Source organism: Montipora capricornis, chromosome 8 (assembly GCF_036669925.1).
Source record: "Montipora capricornis isolate CH-2021 chromosome 8, ASM3666992v2, whole genome shotgun sequence".
In the NCBI taxonomy this organism is placed as follows: Eukaryota; Metazoa; Cnidaria; class Anthozoa; order Scleractinia; family Acroporidae; genus Montipora; species Montipora capricornis.
The window spans coordinates 16,375,842-16,398,341 of NC_090890.1; the positions used below are offsets into that span (position 1 = coordinate 16,375,842).

Below are 22,500 nucleotides of genomic sequence, written 5' to 3' on the forward strand. Positions count from 1 at the left end.
CAGGGACCCTGATACGGTACAATTTGCAAAGAGCAAATTGACCTGTGCCTCCTTAGCGTTGAGAGCGACTTTGTCGTGTTGGAGGTGGTTGCTAAGCCAACGATTTCGGGCGGATAAGATAAACCTTGGGATCCGAGGCCAAGCAACTAGGAAGAAGAATTATTCGATGGCTGCCGTGAGGCAATTTTGGCGAGCTCCGAGCATTTTAGTGGAATTTATGGAGCTTCGAGTTCGAACCGTCGGCCGACCAGGTCGCCAACCTTTCGGTTCACTTTAATGGCAAGCAAACCTGGAAAAGTTTAAGTCGTCAAAATGGCTTTAGAACGACTTTAGAACACCTCAGCTGCCACAAAGACTTCAAAATAACACAAGAGCAGACTAAAGTAAGTTTCTTTTATTTAAATCCTTTACTACAAGTTGAATTTAGAGCGATTTTCGAACCGTTTCATTCATTCTCTTAAATGGCTCAAAACGTAACGCAATACTGTCACGTATGTAAATCACAAAAAACGTCAGGGCCGTCTGTGCATACATAACAGATTATAAAAAGGCTTTTGACCTCATCGACCATAATCTGCTGTTATCAAAGCACGAGCTGATTGGAATCGGAAAGTATTATTTGCCATTATTTACTGATTATGTGAGTGGTCGTAAGCAATATGTAAACATTGATAGATATTATTCTAGCATAAAGGACATAACTTTAGGTGTACCTCAGGGTAGCATCCTGGGTCCGGTTTTATTTCTTGTATTCATAAATGACCTACTTTCGGCACTACAGAGCACTTTGGCAGACATGTATGTTGATAATACTACGATTAGTTATTCCACTGACTACAAGTTAGCACCTAAGGCTCTTAGTGATGGTCTCCAGTCTGATTTGGATAGATTGCAGAAGTGGTCAGGTAGTAACAAACTCACTCTCAATAAAACGCTCGCTACGTTAAATGGATTAAGAAAAGAATGAGAACCCTGGCGTCGCATGTTAAGTTAAATGCCAACGAGCTAGGACAAGTAAATCCACAAAAACTCTTAAGTGTTAAAATCGATCAAAATTTATCGTTTTACGATCATATTGATGGACTCAGTAAAACGCTCTCTCCGCGAATTGCTGTGCTTCGCAGGATAAAGAGATTTCTGCCTCGAAAACAGCGGATAGCGTACTATGACGTCATGATTGAGCGCGCACCGAGTCCAACAAGCGCGAGTGGAATAGTTACTTTAAAGCCTCAGTGTTTCTGTCAGCTGTCGGTTTCTGTTGGGTGTTCATAAGATCCGAGTAATGAGCTTCTCCCTGGAGCAATGAATGCGGCAATGTAATGTATTTGCTCATTAACTTCAGATAACTTGTAGGACTGATTTAATGAATCTGAAGCAAATACTGGTGGGTAAATGGTTGAGGTTGCATATAGGTACTCTTAGATACTTTCAATAACAGCTGTGCGCAGTAACCTCCTAAGAACCTCAGCCTCGTTACTCTGCGTCTTTTTTTTTTTTAAATTTACAAACATAGTAATGGGTATACTATTTAGAGGTCTGACAGATCAAAACCCTTAGAAGTTCATTGAAGATTGTCTCACACCTCAGTTGTTAGAGTGCACAGGACTCGAAATTTCAACACCATTTTTTATATTAAAATCTAAAATGTAATGGTCTAAGGAGCATTCCTGTACGAAAACAATTTAACTTGTGTTCCCAGAACATATCTAAAATGCGAAGAAACCTCGTGCATATTTAAGGAAAATATGAGACAAAGGCCTGGGATCGGTTGAGTAGACTTGCAACTTGAGCGAAGATTCAGTACGGTTGTAAGCGTATTTTATTGGATTTTATTCTTACATTTATGATTTAAAGCGGCAAAAGCGTACTCAGCAATATAGAGTATTCCCTGATCTTCTTTATCGGCATTTGTGGTTAAATTATTTAACGAAGAACAACAATCTGGCATGAAATCCACATCGGGCGAAATCTTGCGGTGTGTTCACATCATACTTGAGCCCATCAATTGCATTTGCTCTTCACTTGTATTTTCAGTTCTCGGTATCCAGATTACAACTCTCCTCCTCCGCTTAATTATCTCTCTGAGGACCTGAATTAATTATCCATTTGTGTGCATTTCATTATTAAAAGACGCGAGGTGAATTTTATTTGGAAGGCGTTTTCTAGAATTCGAACGTTCCATGACTAGATGGTTTTCGCATATTCTAAGATCAAAACCGTGAGGTCTTCCGAATTTTTATCAATACAAGGTTGAAGATGACCTAGAGATAAATATTTTCACAAGTTACCAGTTCCTTAACGTTGTTGGTTTTGAAAATACAGCATTTTTAATTTCACTTGCGTGACACCAAACAATGAAATCTGCTTTCATTGGAAATAAAATGTCTCTCTTTATGATTCTCCGCAATTGGAACGTTTCAAGTATATAAGGCGTTTAAAACTCATGTGTACTGTCTCGCAAGTGAAAAGGAAGCAGACTTGGTGAGGTTGTCTATGCATTGGTCTTCTACAACATTTCATGTTCTTGGCCTTTTCCATTGTACGACTTCGATTTTTTCTTTATGGCATGACAGTGAAAACGATCTGTAGGCCAGCTTGAGACTTGGTTTGTTAGTCGATTTTACTCACTGAACGCGCTAAGTACATTTTAATTTATATCCGAGTTCCAAATAACATTGAGGAAGTCGTTATTCATCGTCATTGTAGAAGTGGAACCATCTGACTTGGAACGATATGGCATAGAACAAAGTGGTCGATCGAGAGCATCGGCACACCCGCGCGAGCATATTAATTCACACTGCACCTTCCTTCGCTCTCGATCTGTTGCAATCGCTGGTTCATTTTCCTTTTTTTTTTTTTGCTAGGTCTATGGTTAAGAAAGTTCGTTTCTTAAAGCTTCGGACCCCAGTCGTATTAGCTAGATCGTCTCTTCGTGCAAAACACAGAACCGGATCGAAATCTTTGTAGCTTTGCCGGGTAGGTTTGAAACCGGGCGGGTGTTTTTGGACAAATTTCGTCCATTTATTTCGTCAATCCTCCTTTGTAGGAAAAAGATGCATTGATAAACCTGGGGTCAAACTGGGATTTTTGCTGCTAACTAGCCCAGGTCCGCTACCAACACAATATTTTCCGCAGAATCTCCGATTTCTTTGGATTTCTCGCTGCAATCTAACACTACTGATGATGTCATAAAGACCTTTTGGCCGCGCAGGAAATGCCGAAGTTCGTGCTGCGAAAAAACTCACTTCGGACATTTGTAGGAAGATTCTACTTACCAAATCCTGTCGAGCAAAGGCTGAAGTTTAGGGATATGAAATAAAAACTGGTGGTGAAATCTCGAGTCATGTGCCCTATCCTTTCACTGATTCTCTCGACTTGTTTCGTTCCCACGGAGCCGGGGTTTCACGTCCAGCCGTAAATCCTTGTTAAGAACAAACATGTTTCGACGTCATATTTATTGGTATTGTATTTAAAAGACACTCTCAGCTTAAATTATCACCTCCATGAACCAGATGCTGCAACTGATTTTTCCGTGAAAACGTTGAAAGGCTGTCTTACTTGGTTGAGCATCGAGCAATCGTGCAGAGGTCGCCGGTTATAACACCGGCCGGGCCATTGACCGTAAGTAGTTGCTACCCTCACCCGTTCCACCCCTCCTCACAGCCCTTGGTATTTGTAGAGATAAAATAGTGTGGGACGTGGAATGTGTATTACCAAGGAGCTCATTCCCAGGGGCAGTTTCTCTTCCCGAATTGATTAACTGCGTAAAAAGCTGCATGGCTTAAGCCACCCAGTTACAGTATTATAAGTGAATCCTGAACGTCCTGAGGGTAGTGACTTATAAATATAATATACGTCACTACTTAACATCCGCTTTTATCTTCTGTTGCAGGTATTTACGGGGAATTCGGACGGAACATCTATTGTCAAAAACGCAGTCTCAGCCTTCGATGCCAGAAAAGTCCGCTTTCATGTGAAGTCATGGCATAAGAAACCCGCTCTAAAAGTCGAGATTTATGGCAATCCAATACGTATGTCAAACAATATAATCTATACTTAATTGTATCCAACCGGAAGTTAGTTCGTTTCGCATGCGCAGTTGATCTGAGCACTTCACATTACACTCTATTCAGTTAATCCTGCTTAAAATATAAAGTGCTACACGGCCAACGTTTGTATAAACGTAACCTTTCCTTGCACTTGTACATGTCCATTTCCGTGACTTTAACATTTTTAGTTCCCACGGCCTGCTCCCGTCTGACCTTGTAGCTCAGTCGGTAGAGCGGCGGAGATCTAACCCGAAGGTCGTGGGTTCAATTCCCACCCTGGTCAGAGTTTTTCTCTGTCCTTGTGTGGGCCCATTTTCATCAGTAGGGCTAACGCTCACATGGTTCATAGATAGAAATCTAGCACTTCACATTACACTCTATTCAGTCAATTCTGTTTGAAGATATTTATAGTTTGCCTACACTATGAAATATCCCTCGTTGGTATCTTTCACCGTTGCACCAACACTATAGCAACGAAAAACCCTTTCGAGCCTCCTTAATCTTTATCCCATTGTTTTCCGCCAGAAAAACGCCGTTTGCCAATGCAACGCTGCCACACGATTTCCCGCCAAGGAAAATTGCCCGAATACTCCCGTCCCCAAAGGCTGTTCTGCCTCAATTTCACTCGGCCAATGAGATCCTGAGGATTGCCATTTCAATGCCACAGTTGGCACTATTTTTGTGGATGAGTTTTCTTGCCGTTTTTTTCTTCTCAATCTTTTCTCTTGTTTAGCTGATCGTATTGTAGCAACATTTTTCCATACCATAGTTTCATGCTGCATCTCTGTTAAACATTTTTTTCATATTAAATTTGTACGATTTGGCCTTTGGTATTGATAATGATAATCACATTACTTTTGTCGGGCACATAGTTTATTTGTATCCCTCGTAGCATCATTTGCACCCTTGCTCCGGTCGGGCGCAAATGATGCTACTCGGGCCACAAATAAACTGTGTGCCCTGCAAAGGTCATGTGATTGTCCTATTTACAATATTATACGATTATTAGCCATCAACCAGCGCTAGAGTCGCAATATGCATTTTGCAATTTTTTTTGTTGTTGTTCTTGTAAGAAGAACGTTTTGATCCTGACCAATTATTTGTCGGGATATTTACATTGTTGTACAATAAAGCTTGAACATGTTTAGATTAGAACTTATTATGCTTTGTTTTAATCCAGCATCTAATTACATGGGATGTTACAGCGGAGGCACGTTTAAGGCTTGTGGAGCATACGACAAAGACATGCTGACCCCTGAAGTCTGCACAACATGCTGTGGTGTTGCTGGATACAATTATTCAGCTGTTAAGTTTGGAGACCAGTGCCTTTGCTCAAATATTGTTGACGCAAAGAGGAAGGTGGACGACCTTCAATGTCAAATCTCCTGCAAAGGAAATCCAGTTTTGCGTTGTGGTGGATATGAGACATACAGCGTGTACAAAGCTTTGGGAGAATACAACTTTCCGTGTTCACTCACCATGCCAACAAATATCTCCATTTCGGAGAAGTTCATTGCTCATTTTAGTTGTCAGCCAGGAGCCTCACACTATCTGGATTTTGGCGAGGACATGATCTTAACTACGACAAACGCCACTGTATCTTATCTGTATCAGTCCAAAGGGAAATATATGGTTTATGGTCAGGTGTTTTTGGGTGATTATGGGGAACCTCGCTCCTTTCTTACATCTTTTTCTGTAAGTAAACCTTTCCTCCAAAGCCATTTGATTTTTAAATTTGGGGAAAGGATATTTCTGCAAGATGTCAAAAAGAGGTGCGTCGTCTTAAAAATCCTTCTCATAAAGAAAGAAAAATATGTGACAATCCGGAATAAAGAGCCTTACAGAATGTGACATACAGAATATTCCAGTGCGCCCAATCAAATTATATGTCATTGCACCAAAAAATACGTGATACGCGTCGAAAGATATTGCATGAAATCTTTCTTCCAGGATGATCGTTCCCGAAGGGGCCTTTCTACTACTTATAAAAAGCCATTCCCCAAAAAGGAGGGTGGAACCGAATGACCAACTCCGTGGTCTAATAGCCTAGTATCCTTGAGTGCCCTATAGTGTCCTATGAGTGTCCATGTCCATACTAGTGACTAGAATATCATAAATTCAATATAGGTTTTAGGAGAATGTTCTTTCCTTCCTAGAATGCCGAAGTCGTCATGGATAGATTCATCTTTTCATTGTTTTCACTTTTTTTATAGGTTAACGTTTATTCTTCAATGAAACTGTTTGAACTAAATTGTCCACGAGCTGTAGAAGCTAATGTCACTTTTGCTTGCCTCGTATCGATCTTTGGAGGAATCAGCATGCATCTGGATGCTCATTTCACCAATGGGAGTATGGTGTCAACTCCTTTGGCAGGTACAAATACAACAGCTCATTAAACTGACAGGGTCGAGTTATTCAAGCAAAAATGACTGTGGACAACTCCTCCCGATTTCCATGAAAATAATTTCTCATTATCAAAAAGCATGCAAGTAGCGGAAAAGAACAAACTTGAAATTGGCTGTCGTTGTAATGATAAAGATTATAAACCGTTAACCCTGTCAGCATGCCCTTATACATAAAACTGATCCGTAGTCTACACACTACTGATTCGCGCAGTGTAAAGCCGATGATACACGGTTCAACATCTTGCAACAATTGTTGCTCAACAAATGTTGAACAATGTTGCAGAAACGTGTTGAACGGAATAGAGCTGGTCTGTATTTTCGTTCAACATCGTTCAACAACATTCAACATGACATGACACACTGTTCAACATTTGTTAAACAAGAGCTGCAATATTTGTTGATCAACAAATGTTGAACCATGTATCATAGGCTTACGACATGGTGTTTGTCTTGGTGCGGCCTATCCTCGGATAATACAGAAATTTGGTTTATCAACGGAGTTGATAATGTAAATTGGCCACCGTACAGAGATTCTAAAAGCTGACGTTTCGAGCGTTAGCCCTTCGTCAGAGCGAATCCAATTGGATTCGCTCTGACGAAGGGCTAACGCTCGAAACGTCAGCTTTTAGAATCTCTGTACGGTGGCCAATTTACATTATCAACTCCGTTGATAAAACCAAATTTTTGTATACTACTTCCCCACCGACGCAGCACCACAGTTTCTTTAGAAACTACCCCTTCATTCATTTATCCTCGGATAATGGCGCATAATCAATTATAGCTTGTTCTGATGTTTGGGAGGTGAGTAAAAAACTATACTAAAAAGCTATACTGTCTTTTAAACTTATGATAAGTGTTAAAGGGCGTCGAAAAAATTGAAGTTAAAGCATGAAAACGATGCTAAGACAACAATGAGCGATTACAATAACGCAAAGGTACATTTTAAAGTTAGTTTACCAGTTTCAGCGCTCGGACTCCTTCAATCGATCAGTAGTCCATTCAGAAGATTACGCCAAGCCGACCACATTGCTGAAGGAAAGGCCAGACCTCAACACCGGGAACTACATGCCCTACTCTTTTCGACTAGTGTGTGGGATCTTTAACGTCCCACACATTTTATGAACGTTGAAGGGTTGTGAGACGGTTTATAGTCCTTATCCGAGATGACTTGAAAGTCTTGAAAGCCACCGGTGCGCGGTGTTACTGATGCTCTCTTTCCTACCATCATCGAAGTTTCTTAGGCTGTGTACTTTTTCTGACGACATCCTCGGTTTTACCAAGTTTTACCACTGTAATTAAACTGTTCTACCAAAAAGTCAGATTGTTTGTGATAAAGAACAGATTGCATAAAAGTAGCCGCTTCCTCCACCATGCTGTAACGAGAGGACGTTTTATTAATCGGCAAAAGAACCAAGCTCCGGTGGCTCATAAGATATGATGATGATGATGATGATGATGATGATGATGATGATGATGATGATCAGGATGATGATGATGATGATCAGGATGATGATGGTGACATCGTCAATTGTATTTTGAAGAACTTTGAAAGAGATTTATATTAAATGATGACTTATTTACAAATAAAGCAATTAGTCCTAATTGTAACCTGTCGTCCATCGTAGACGCTCAGACGTTCCACGTCGGAGAGATGTTCAGGCCCACGTCCGCAGGCGGTATCGGAATTCAAGCTATGAACAAGACTGTCCTAATTCCCAGCTACAAGTTCAAGGCTGATGGCAAACTGGTTGGCTGGAGGATTTGTTCCGAAACTAGTGGTTTTGTCTCTCTTCAGGTATTTCTCTCAGAATTTCATCGCACAAATTGCTTCAGAAGCAAAAAAGCCAGGCGAACGTTAACATAGACATTTTTTTTTTCTGGAAAAGAGTCGTAGCTTAATTAACATTTTCATGTGGTCTAATTTTTTCGTTCTCAGGTATTTCGTCCAGTTTGCGGCAGAGGCTTGCACAGCGCCTACTGTTATCTTAACGGAAAATGTGAAACTGACCTGCTCCGTTGTCCTAATGCATCTTCTTCCTTGTGCACAGACAGTGAAGTGTTTTCCATGGGCTTAGGCGCCTGTGCTAACTGGAAAATATCATCAGAAATTCTATCATCCATTTCACTTAGTGATGAATACGAACTTATTGTCGAGAGCCAAGTGTTTCTTTGGACATCTGGCTGCCACATTTTCCCCTTCGATGGCATAACGACCAGCACCGATGTTAAGGAAGGTGATATTCTTGGTTTTTCATATCAAGGATGCGGGTTTGCGGAAATTACCTCGCGAAAGATTGACAACAGCGAGCAGCTAAATGTTACATCATTTTTCTTTGAAAACACTGCGCTTGGCCTGGGTTCTATCTTAAATACGAAAACATCTCCCCCTTACACCATCGATCAAATTCATTACTCCCTTGTAGCCGTTCACAGTATTCCTTCAGTGATTTGGTTTCCTCATACCTACTTTGTTTTTGGTCAGTATCACGAAGAAGTAACGGTAAGCGGACCATGGAACACAATAAAGAAAGCAGTGCCAATTACAGTGACCGAAATTGTGACCAATGTAACAGTAACAGCAGCGAAAGCAGTCGCAACGAATGGCACATTCTTTTTCACCATACATCCTCACCCTGGATATAACACTACCTACGTCATCAGTTATGGCAATGGGGATAATACAACCCTTTTTAGTGTTGGTACACAACAAGAAAAACACTTGAGCTACGAGTATGGATTACGTGGAACTTATACGTTTTCGCTCTATGCCGGTAATCTTCTCTCCTTTTCCATCAAGACCTGTAACGTGACAGTTCAAGATGCCATCAAGGGTTTGACATTTCGTGACTCGATCCTTCCTGCAGCCTTGGGAAATGTTACTATTATTCAATGGTTTGTGCGCCAGGGCAACGGCTTTTACACAATTGTGGACTTTGGAGATGGAAACTCGATTAAAAACGGTTCCTTTGACAATGCAGACCTTTTTGCTGTCATAAATAGTCATAGGTATGCGACCGTAGGGGAATATATTGTTACCATCAACGTTTCCAACTTTATTTCTAATGCTTCAATTCAAGACCTTGCAGTTGTGGAGATACCGTTGAGTGGTGTCACTTGTCAAGTAATTCATGCACACAGGGATATTGAGGTAAATGAAACTGTAACGCTACAGGTGACGGCTACTCAGGGAACGAATGTGGAGATGTCAATTGATTTCGGTGACGGATCAACAACAACAAGTAGAGAGCTCAGTGTGCAACACGCGTATTCTACATACAACGTTTACAGCATTAGCTTTTCTGTTTACAACAACGTCAGTAGGTTTAATGTACCGAAGGAAATTCAAGTTCACAAGCCTGTAAACCCACTCATAGGGTTTAACGTGACATGTCTTCACACTAATCTGACCAAGCCAACTCCTTGCATGTTAAACATCAGTATTGGTACGGATTTCACTTGCACATGGAATTGGGATGATGGGCTGGTCGAAGAAACAAGCTTTGGTCTGCTAGGTAACTTTACGTATCACAATTACACCACCGTAGGTCATTACACTATCTCTCTGAACTGTAGCAATCGATTAAACAAGACGGAAGCTGTGACAACAGCTATCGTGGAAGAGCCAATAATTGGACTAGAGGTCGATGAAAAAGTTGCTCACCCTTTTGCAAGCGACTTTGAGGTGACTTTCAGAACAGCTAGGGGCACTGATCCCATCTTCAATGTTACGTTCACTCATTTAGCAAGCGGAAGTTCCCTCAATGTTCCTGTTACCACTGCATATAAACCACTATCTGAATCAGCTCTCATCAGCGCAGCAATAATGCCAGATATTGGCATTTATGAGCTGAAGGTTACAGCTGTCAATTATGTTACCCCACCTCAAACGGTATACCTAACCATCATGATTGACGTGCCAATCGCGAATGCTATTCTGATCCGCTCTCACAAATTTATCGAGGTTTACACCACAGCGAATTTTTCCTGTACCATGACTGCAGGATCCAATGTGAGTCTCCTCTGGGATTTCGGGGACGGCTCACCTGTTAAAACACAATTTTACCAAGGCAACTTTTCTAATGAAGGTGTGACAGTATATCACGATTTTCAAAATGAGGGGATATACATAGTTACCCTGTCTGTCAACAACAGCGTTAGTGACTTTATTCTTCATATTCCAGTTTACATTCAAAACCCGCATTACTTGGTTTTAACGACCAACAGCCCTCAGGATATTCCACCAGGTATCGTTTCCTTTTTTGTTTCTCTTGAACCAAGCAAAGAACATCCAACCAATTCTAGCTACACAGTAGATTATGGCGACGGAACCACATCCCCAGAGCAACCCTTTTTTGGACCTCTTAATCTTCAACATAACTATAGTAGGCATGGTGCTTACATCATGAGTATTAACTTTACAAATGATATTCAGACTGTTTCAATGGAAACAGAGGTTGAAGTTCAAACCCCAATTTCAAACCTCCTCGTGTTTTCATCTCATACTGGACCAGCAGAAAACAAGGGGAAGCCGGGATGGGGCCCTCAAAAAACGTATTTTCCTTGTGATTTCCCAGTGTTTTTCAACACTACTATTCAATCCGGAACAAACGTGTCCTACTACTGGAATTTTGGCGACGAACGAACAGTAGTGACAACAAACACTTCTGTCAACCACTCATTTCCAAATCCTGGGCAATACACAGTCAAAGTCCAGGCTGCCAACGTTTTGAGTCAAAAAAGCCAGTCGCTATCGGTCGACATTCAGTGCATGGCTAAGATTGCCACATTCACAAACGACGGACCCAAAATACTGAACCTCCCTATTACATTTAAAATTGTCATTGAACAAGTAGGCACAGCCTCATGCTATCTAGTGGAGCTTGGAGACAACATGATTTTCAACTACAAGATGGATACCTCAGCAACATGTCCTCAAGCCTGCTCCAAAATTGACGAAAAAACCCGGCGATTTACAGATCCAAGGGGCTTTTCAATCACTCACACTTATTCTCAAGTAGGAAAATATGCTTTGAGCGTTACCGCGTGCAATCTAGTATATTCAGCAACTGTTCCTGGTGAGACTGCGTGCACACCCAAGCCTTGTTCAAAACCCCAAGTGATGATGGACCCAGAAACTACTGGGAATAGTCCCGAGAACGCAAGGGCTTATTTTCCATGGAAACAGATCTCTATTAAGAACGTGATTGAAATCAATTGCGAAGCGTCTGACAAGACTGACTTCTCTTGGAAAATATGTAAAATAAACAGTCACCACGGAACTTGCATATCATATAAACTGCCGGCTTCTGTTTCTGTAACAAGGGCAAGGTTAGATTTGAAATCAAGAACCCTTCCTTACGGTGAATATTGCCTGCAGTTTACATGTGCCATGGTTGGAGTAGATGGAATTTACAATTCTTCATATGGTTGTATAAGAATTGTTCCATCGGAACTAGAGGCTGTAATCGATGGAGGAGAGTCTAGATCCATTGGAGCTGGGAAACGTGCTGTTATAAAGTCCTATAGTACACGTGATCCAGACGTGGATGAGAAAGAAAATCATCCAAATGACTTCAAGCGTTGTTGGTTTTGTGCGAAATACGGAACTTACGATCGCAATGTGTTAGATAATTGCACAGAATTACCTGCTTTTCCACTAGTTCCACTTCCCCAGCTCACTTTGGTTAACAGCTCAAGTAATGGAACTCAACCTAATTCAACAGTCGTAGAAAAGAGTGGTTGTTTTGGTTATCCTCCAGGAAGATTAACCGCCTCCTCAGCAAAGATAAGTTTTAGCACAGAAATGATGGAACTTGGGCAGAAGTATGATGTTTGTATGTTGGCCATGAAAGATACGCGCAAACGCGTTGCTTGTACCACTATTGAAATTGTGGAAGGAGATCCTCCCGTTGTGGAAATCAGGTGAGTGCTTCCCAAAAAAACATTTATGGCGATAAAAAAAATAAAAAAAATGAAATGCTTTCTTTATAGTGGAAGTACACTTAGCTATCAAGCTAGTTTACAGGTACTCCACTGTTAACAAGGTGAAAGTAACAATTGGCAAACTTAACAGAAACATATTAAGAACCCCAACTGGCGGGAGGCAACCAGTTGGCTATTTACAAAGCATGGTAGAGTTGAATCCGGGACAACCGGAAACAAATCCAAACCAGAGGTTATAACGGGATTTGAATCCGGAGCAGCCGCATGCAAACCCAACGCCCTAACCACTGGACCATACTGCCTCCTATATATGCACTGTTGGTAGAAAGAAAACGAAATAAAATTGTCGCAGTCTCGGGGGAAGCCACTGACGGTACCAATTAAAATGAGAGCGACGCCTGCTTAGTAAGATTCGTAAGACTGAGCAGTGGTTTGCCTGGACGAAGATCGTCAGTGATTTCAAAGCGCGATACGGAAAACGAAGGGGCACTAGTAGCATAGCTCCAATCTTCCTGTTCATATTATACTGCTTGACTGGCGCGATGAGGCGAGAGTAATGAGAGGCTACAATGACTCCAGCCTTGTTGGCAAAAAATACAGATGCAGGGTCAAGCGAATCCTCTTTTCTTCTAACCTTATGTTCCACTGATTGTTAATTAATTTTAAAAATGAAAAAGCAAGGGCTGTGATTCCAACTGTGAGCAGGACAAAGTGAAATGCCGAACCGTTTTTGTTCCTCAGAAGGTGTAGAAAACATGTTCCAACCTGGTAACGGGCTTTTGTCCTCAAAACGATTCCCTATAACATTTACTGATGAGATTATTGCACCTGCTTGAGAAAGTCGTCTGTTCTAGTTTCGATGTTATCTCTTTTTGAATTGTTTAATAAGCCTAAAATGTGAGGGATATACTTTACTTAGTATAAATGAAACATCATTGAGAATTAGATTTAGCATTGCGTTTGCGATACAGTAAACACCCGCATATAAGAACGCTCTTTTTAGGTTTAAGGCTGTTCGTGTTGTTATTTGAGGGTTGTTTAGTGAGAAATCAGCCTGAAAGTGTTCTTAAAATGTTCTTAAAATTGGTTTCAGAAATACATCAAATTATATATTACTAGAGGTTTAATGCTCTTTTGTAATATATGTAATTAATGCTGTTTTTTAATATATTTTACTAGAGGTTCAATGCTGTTTTGTAATATATTATATAGTTTGTAATGGTCTTGAACACCATAGTACTTTAATATAAATTACTGTACTGTACTGTTTCCTTATCCTAATACCCTTTCCCTTTGTCCCTTTTATTTATCAGGCTGAATTTGTTCTTATATATTTGGAGCTTTATTGGCCAAATTTCAGCCTGATGTTCTTATATGTGGGTGTTTACTGTGTACTGCGGACTGAAATTTGCTTTTTGCCAAAAAGGATAGAAACTTCTTTGATGTTAACTCATTTCTTGCCTGTTAGCAACTGATATCGGGCCGTTCTCATAGGAGCGAGACAAATTAGAAAAGGAGAATTTTCACGCTGATGTGAAAAGCAGCAACCTGCCGTTTCTCGTTTGCCGTTTCACGTAAACGCGATGCCAAGTCTCTGTATTATCTTACCCCAACAATGCCAAATTCCAATTCTATCCGGAATGCAGGGACACATGTTGAACGAGCTTCTGAGCGCTCTTAACGTGTTCCACGGGTAAACAAATTACAAATTACATTACCCCATTAATGTAGGAAGTACACAATACCTTAGACTGTCTAGTTTAGTTCTTATCAATAGTGTTTTAGGACTTCGATCACATTTATAGGGTAAGTAACATAAGTGACACTGAATTATCGATTTCATGTTTAGTTTTCAAGTTCGGGTTTTTTTATAGGCCACAGGAAATTAAGATAATTATTTACAGATTTTTTTGTATCTTACTTCAGCTGCGTCAATTCCGTTGCCCCAAATTGTAAAACGAAAATCAGTCCCACTGATAAACTTGCCTTAAGAGGTGCCGCCGCCTGTGAGGCTTGCCTGCCAATGTTCACAGAATACAAATGGCTGATTTTGAAGCAAGTGGCTAGGTCAGGTGCATGGAAAAAAATTGCAAACGTGGAAAACATGCTGAGCACCCATCGTTTTGGACAAACGCTCGCCGTGAAATCTCGCAAACTTATAGGTGGGACGACATACAAGTTCCGTCTGGAGTGTTGGGATAAGCGTTTCGGTTCGCGCGGGTATTCAGAATATGTAAAAGAGGTGAACCGACCACCCATCAATGGATCATGTGAAATAAAAACAAAGAATGTTAAGAAGCCTCATCTTGGCTACGCTTTTCAGGATGACTTCACAATAAAATGCCATGGTTGGCAAGACAACACCAAGCTCTTGTATACTGTGAGTGCACAAGTGGCTGATGGCGAACCAGAAATAGTTGTTCCTGTTGAAAGCGTCCTTGACGTTGGCAAAGATTACTCGTCGCCACCATTTTCTTTACCTGTTGGCAGAGAAACCAACAAATTTTGGATCAAAGTTTACGTTACAATCAAAGACGAGGACGGAGCAACTACTAAGTGGCCGCTCAAAGCACAGGTAAGGAAGATAACACACAATGAAGTTCCTCCGGGACCCAGGTTAAGCAGCAGAGAATAATAAACTCCGACTAATTGTCTAGCCTATGCACACGGATTTGCAAAAAGATGACGGTTGAAGAGCAAAAAGGCAATGCAAAGCCATTTTGGTCATGTTTTGGCAGCAATTACAAGAAGTCAACTGCACCTTTACTCTTTTTTCTTTATTGTAGGTTAAGATGCCGGAACAAAGCGAAGAAGAAAAAGTGGCCATGGTTAACGATCAGGTCAACAAAATAGATCACATGATGACAGCAGGGGACTCAACTGCCGTGCTAAGCGTTGTAGGAAATATCGCAGCTGCTTTTTTACAACCATCATCCACTAAAAAGTCAGGCGAACAACGTGAAGAAGCACAAACGAGCCAATCAAAACAGGAAAACATGGCAAGGATACTATTGTTATGTCTGACTAGCCAATATTTAGTAAATAAACCCCTTCAGTTGGCTAGTATGTCAGTCCATAATGTCCGCGGTCCTAAAAATGAATATTCCAGCCAATAACATTATCGGCCGACATACCAGCAAGGTAGAAAGGGATTTATTTGTTTTATAACCCTGCAAAGTTTTCAATAGAAGGCCTTTACATTAGGATCTATTCAAAATGTGATTGGGTTTTAGTATTACATCAGAGTTACCTGACATCAGAATCCTAAAAAAAGAAATGCATCTTGTTCCATTTTCAAAATGACTAAATTTTCTGCCCAACTATTGTGCGAGAAGAAAAGAAACGAGATCAGATTTATGTTTTTACACTGTTCAAAACTAGCTTGGTTGCCTTGTTCGAAAAGGGATCAGCGATGGTCATAATTAAGTTGATTGAATTGAATCGTTGAATGGTCTGTCACCGTAAAGAAGTGCCAGTCAGTGGTCCTGACGCGGTTAAGTAAGTCAGTAAGTATGGTTTATTCAACTACAATGGCAGGAGATCCTGGATAACAGTAGTTATATCGCATAAGCTACACATTACGTATCATACTACATAATACAATTACTGAATTTAATTGTTACAAACTCGCTAAATCTCTTCGTGTTTAGTTTAGGGGACAACGACGGGCTACGTCCTGAACGGAGACTGAACGGTATCCCTGTGCAGAACCGATTTCATTGGTTCTTGGTGTTATGATCGCAAAAGAAGATTGCAGCATGCCTCCGCCCTACGCCCTACTTAGTTATATTAGGCGCGCGCCTATCTTGCTCGTACCGCCATCTTGTATGGCCTCGTTAGCTGATGTTCCTGATGATTAAAGCCCTGGCAACCGATTTAGGAGTTGACTTTGCTGACCCCAGTAACTGGCGTGGCGGCAGCGGATTCCCGAACCTACGTTCAAGTCAAATACCGCGTAGCAAGCTCAAGCATAAACAATCAAATGGATACAATGAGCACTCACCAAAGCAGTGGTCCCTAACAAAGACGGAAACTGTAAACTCCTTTGAGAACTGGCGGCAAAATTTGGGTAGGGTCGTACCTCTTGTTGAACACTATATTTCATTGGCTGTATAAAGTCGTATACTTCCTATTGTTTTCTGTGCTAAATCCATTGTTATCTTTGTTCGCTCTATTGTTCTTTTGGCCAATCCTAAAGCCCGTTCAATGAGGTACGACACGACCCCAAAATTTAACTTACGCGTTGTCGTTAGCCAATAATTTTGCTGTTTTCGAATTCCTTGCCGATGGTGCCACGCGGGAAAAGAGGACAAAGGGCAATCACTTAAGGGAATTCCTAGATGATGGTGATTCAGCTCCCGTGGGAAGGCGCCTCAAAGTGCAACAAAAGGTGAATTTTCTAGAGCTAATGCTCGGACAAGTAGCAAATTTCTGTCTAGTGATTTCCCGAAATACAATAGTCAGGAACTCACCAACTATTTGAAGATATTTGCTTGGAGGCTAAAGAAAAAGCCTAGAGTACCCCTATCAGAGGTAAATGGTGTTTGTAGTGGATGTACTCCTCCAGGCTAACGGAATTTCCCACCATGGCGAGGCGATGACAGAAGACAAGGAGCTTATGCCAGCCCTACAAAATTTCATCCTATTAACCTGGCTCAGGAAAGTGCACCCCGATTTACCCAAGCTCGTCAAGCAGCAGTATGACACGGAGCTTATCGTCAGTAAAGCCTGGAATATCACAGGTCCTCTCTTCACTTCTCGATGAGATCCATGTTACCGACGAAGCCAAGATCATGCGAAAAGCCACACGCAGCGCCCCGAAAAGCTCAAAACTGAGGTTTACAGCACGCCCTGATATGTCGTGCCCCTATGCCGTCAAGCAGGCGGCCCAAGTGGTCACTTGCAATCAAGTACATATAGATACTTTGCAACCAATCTTTAGAGACACAGATAACAATGATGTAATGCACAATTGCTGGTGGACGAACAAAAGCAGCTGATGAGACATCTTTTGTTTTCCTCAACCAACATGGCGGCGATGACGTAACGTGAAAACCACCTATTCCATTAGATCATTAAGCTCGCAAACGCGTCTATGTTGAACAAAAAAATTAAATTCAGGACAACATTATTTTCACCTACTTTTACACCCAATTTCCTTTCTGTCTATGGAACATGCACGTGTTTGCATGTGGGAATTTCTGCAAATGTTGATAACTTGTAAAGACACAGGTAAGGATGAAACCGTACAAAGATGAGAAATAGCGGTTGGTGGGATAGCTGCAATAGAGAAACATTCTGTCATCTCGAGCTCTGCAAATTGAAAACATGGCAATAAAGCGAAGCGCACAATTCAGACCGATTCGCCATACGTACGTACGAGCCAAGAAGGTCCATCAGGCCGGCGCTTACCTCCGGTTTCTGTAGCATGAAGCGACTAGGAGTATTTCTACTCCCCCCTGGATGGGATGCTAGTCCATCGCAGGGTTACCCCCAGCATTAAATTCACCGGTACCCATTTATACACCTGGGTGGGGAGAGGCACCGTGAGAGTGAAGTGTCTTGCCCAAGAACACAACGCAATTCCCCGGCTAGGACCCGAACCTGGACCACTCGATCCGGAGTCGAGCACACTGACCATGAGGCCACCGCGCCTCTCTGCTTCGCCATAAAACGAAAATAAAATTGAAACCTACCCTCACCTCACTTTGTTGTGGTGATTCGTGAGCACCTAATTCCTCAGAAATTGCTCTTGAGACGGCTGAGGAGAGCAGTCTTGCTAAGTCTTTTCTATCCACCACAATCAACAACGGTTATGAATGGAATGGATACTCCAAAATAAGGTGAGACCCTTCGTAACACATATACAGGTGGAATATTTGGTGACGTTACACTTTTTGAGACATCGGAGCAGCTTTTGGTGCTTAAATCGGCCGTGCTTCCGTGCTTAACAATGTTTCAGTAGAATATTTTCTAAACGTCCTTTAAAAAAGGAGCAGTTCCTGTCCCCTGGAGCTGATCATGGGCGAAGGATGCATGCAGTCGGGCTCCCTATTAGGGAGGTTAACCACGCGCGTTTTTGAGACGCGGACGCCAACCGGACGAGCACATTTCGTGTGCCAGGATAGTGGTGTCTCCCAGATTTTTATACTAATCATCTCTAATGGAGAAAAGATACTAGTAATGTAAATGTCGTTGTGTGAAGACAAGTTAAAAGGGAAAACAGCTCACTTCCTGTTGCCGTCCGCGTCTTAAAAACGCGCGTGCTTAAGCTCCCTATTGCCACTCCGTACCCGGCGAGGTTCCTGAGTCAAACCTGAGCCAACCGCCATCTTCGTGAAATGAAGACGACTCTCTGCCCGAAGTGGATAACACCCGTGCTCTACCCCCGAGGATATCTCTGATGCTATGGCTATGCCAGCATCCATTGTTATTCGTCCGCCACGGACCGTATTCCTACTAACAGTGGCTCCCCGCTCGACCCAGTCAGGCACATGACGCCATCCCGGAAGACGGACATCAGGTTATGGAGACCACTAAATCGTGTCACAACGTAACCTTCCCCCCACCCCTCTCTGGTACCACATTTCCCCCGGAGGCCCCCGTAAAAGTTCATGGATTATGTAACAGACCTTAAGTGCTGTCGAACAGGCCATCTTACTCGCTGCGGCCTGTTTCTGAACTGCACACCATTTTTGTTCTTTTGTTAAGTTCAGAAGAGACATTGACGCCCTGTAGTCTTCTAAAACAAAGAACAAACAAAAAGGAAGTCACGCCAGCCGGCGGCGCTGGGGTGGTCATGTTATGTGCGCGCCTATCTTGCTTGTGGCTTGGTTTTTGTACCGCCATCTTGTATTGCCTTGTTAGTTCACGTTCCTGTTTAGTAAAACCCTTGCAACCGATTTAGGTGTTGTTTGTGTTTGTTGACCTCCACTAATTGGCGTGCAGTGGTGGCAGCGGCTTCCGAACCCTACGTTCACGTTAAATACCGCGTAACAAGCTCAATCGACTAGAAATTCGTCGGTGAATCAACCGTAAACAAGCAAGAAAGAAAATTAATCCAATGATTCCAAATCTCAACAAACTTGAGCTTTATTGCGAACTTATTCGTCACTCCGTGAATCTACAATTTGTTGGGAAAGGAGTATTAACTTTTTAACACCGTTCGACTTCAAAACGGAAACATTTACCGCTACTTTAATTTTGACCCCTATTTTCTCCTGGAGATTTTAAACGTTTCACTTTCATCCACCTTTCATAAGTTTCTTTTGCCGGGAAAGCTATTTATCTGTGCAATGTTTTACATGCGATTGCGCTTGGTGATCGTACTTATATCGCTATTCAATTGCAACACAGGTCATATGATTTGAATGTAATTATCATATAAAATTTCCTTTTCACAGGTTAAAGAAAAATTGGTGGACGCCATTTCAAAGATATCTATGCCATCCAATCCAGAAAACGCAGTACAGATCGCAAGCTGCCTAAGCGCAGTAACCGGCAGTGGGTCAGCTTCAATGACCACCCAAGCAAAAGTAAGCGCTAAAACTCTAATAGAGAAAATCATTGCACGTATTCTAGTTGCGTTTGAGTTTTCTTCCCTTGTAACTCGAAAAAGGAGATAGATCAAAGATAGGGAAAATAATAACAAACTTACAGAAATCGAAAAAAATGCAAGGTGACACACCAACCTAGTGTGGCCAACACCTCACGCACGGGCACAACCATTTCACCCGGTTAGCTGGTACCCATAGACAGCTGTTTCGGCCTTGTTAGGCCTCATCTGCATGGCTTAGCCAACTTATCAAGGGGGTGCGTTAGCCACCCCTTTAACTGTCAGCTCCACATACAACAAATGTGGTAAGCTGGGTTGGGAACGGTACAAACGTTCTCCCACGGCAAGCGTGTGGGAAGGAAGATCACCAAAAGAGATCGGTGTGTCACAAAACATGAAAGTGAAAAAACAAGAAAGCAAACCAAGCAAAGGTGACACACCATAACGCCAACCCGGTGATGTGTTGGCCACATAAGCCGTAAAGAGTTGACCTCAAATCAGGGTGAGGGGCAAAATGTCCATTTCATAACACATACATTCTTTTTCTCGTTGCTCTTCTTCTTTTCTTTAAACTACCACGACTCTACCAGTGTTGAAATCATTTACCAATTGTCTTTTCTGATCTACCTCCCTTGCTCTCGCGAGCTTTTATTAGTAATACGGCCGCTCTCAGTGTAAAGAATCAACTGAAGTGATCCGCGCCTTACTTAAAACAGCTTGATTGCATTTTATCGAGAAGTTAATTCAAAAGCACATAACTTTAAAAAGCACTTTTTTTTCAGTAAATTTCTCTAGTACAGTGAAAATAGAAATATAATGCACACTGAGACGTATTTAGCCGGTGTTGCTGGGTGTTTAGAAATACATAAACAAAACAAAGAAAATTACAACTGGAAGGTGCGAGTTAACACTACTTGCGATATGAAAAGAGCAAACATGTGAGGCAAACACGTGCTAAATTCCAAGCACTTTCAGCTGTTATAACGCATGAGGTCAAAGTACGGATGTTAAAATGGTTTCCTTTCATTTATTATTAGGCTTAAAACACTTATTTTAAAACGCACGGACTCAGATTGCCAAATACCCTCGCCGAGGCCTGTTGGCATGTAAATGATACTATACTCGAAGTGAAACCCCAAAATTAAACTGTCCTGTTGTTTGCAAGTCTTATTTTGTGTCACTCTTAGGCTAAAGTGGCCGAAGCTATTACCAACGTTGCGTCTGTTCTGGATGACAAGATGAGTTCTGAGCAACGTGATGTGTTGGCTAAGAACCTTTTGGGACCTATCGGAGAGGTGATGGATACAACTAGTCCGTCTGTCGACAAATCAGCCGTCAATGAGGTAAAATCAGACATTATCCATGGCGTGAATTCAGCGCATCTCAATGCAATGCATTGGAAAATGTATTCGTTACTTTAAAGTGTCTGTGAATGATGTGCTTGTCCCGGCGTAAACTGACGTTTCAAGCAATTTAGGATTAAAAAACTTATGGGAGTTTGTCATTTGTCAGTCCACAAACCACAAAATATATGTGTGACGTAACTACCGTTTGGTATAATGAGGAGGGTTGAGGGGGGAAGACGATCGACGAGTTTCAAATGGTGAGAATTGAAGGTGAAACTTGATTTCATGACGATTGCTATCATAGTATTTTGTTTTATCGGGAATGCATCAGCTAATTCCACGTGACCACGAAAACACCTCATTCAATACCGTAACATTCCAAAAATAAGCCCCTCCAAATATAAGCCCCCCAATGGGACAACGCAAAAATCCCTCCGTTAAATCGCCCCTCCAAATATAAGCCCCTCGGGAGCTTGTACTTGGAAAATTGGCCTCAAATACAAAGTAAAACAAAACAAAAATGGTAAATTTACTTCCAACTATAAGGCTAGCCCAATCGATTTGGAAACGCAAACTTCCCTCCGCAGATAAGCCCCTCCGAATATAAACCCCTCGAAAAATAAGCCCCTTATTTTCGGAATTGTGCGGCTTTTTTTTTTTTGAAGAGGATTTATTAGAGGTATCATCCGACAAAAACAGTGCCAAGTTGACACCTTCGATCAACCTTTATATATTGATTTATTTTCAAACAAGGAAAAAATATATTTGCCCATAATGCATAGCGTGCAGCTTAAATTTTAACACAATTGCTAGTTTTTAACGTTCAAACAGCTGGTATAGAAAGGCTCGCCTTTCTTTACAGCGCGATTCGACGAATTCCTCAGAGACGAAAAGACAAGCACTTAAAGTCAAGGACAAGTTACTGGATTCAATTTGCAAATCTAAGCTTGTTAATGAGGAACCACATGTGATAACGACTGAAAAACTCAGTTTATCAGCTGCGGTTAACCTGCCATCAGACCTTACGGGAATGTCCATTCTTGATAGAGGTGCCATCAGCGGCCTCGAAGCGGCTGTGGATACTAATTCCACCGAACCAATTCAATCGCAGGTCAGTGCCAACTATTCCTTTTCAACAGAACTTCCTGAGAAGAAAGGTTTGATCATCAAGTGTATATTCCAAATACACAATATCCAAGACT

At 41.7% G+C, this 22,500-nt stretch overlaps 1 protein-coding gene across 1 annotated transcript in view; it reads left to right on the top strand.

Annotated features, from left to right (window-relative positions):
* Nucleotides 1–22,500, top strand: part of LOC138013751 (polycystin-1-related protein-like) — a 66,638-nt gene that overhangs the window by 6,629 nt on the left and 37,509 nt on the right. Inside the window, exons 3-13 of the mRNA XM_068860823.1 lie at nt 210–383; nt 3,893–4,031; nt 5,230–5,744; nt 6,263–6,422; nt 8,080–8,249; nt 8,391–12,376; nt 14,324–14,972; nt 15,184–15,477; nt 19,801–19,932; nt 21,140–21,295; nt 22,161–22,409. Of these exons, the coding sequence (XP_068716924.1) occupies nt 210–383; nt 3,893–4,031; nt 5,230–5,744; nt 6,263–6,422; nt 8,080–8,249; nt 8,391–12,376; nt 14,324–14,972; nt 15,184–15,477; nt 19,801–19,932; nt 21,140–21,295; nt 22,161–22,409 (6,624 nt within the window). The remainder of the gene's footprint in view (nt 1–209; nt 384–3,892; nt 4,032–5,229; nt 5,745–6,262; nt 6,423–8,079; nt 8,250–8,390; nt 12,377–14,323; nt 14,973–15,183; nt 15,478–19,800; nt 19,933–21,139; nt 21,296–22,160; nt 22,410–22,500) is intronic.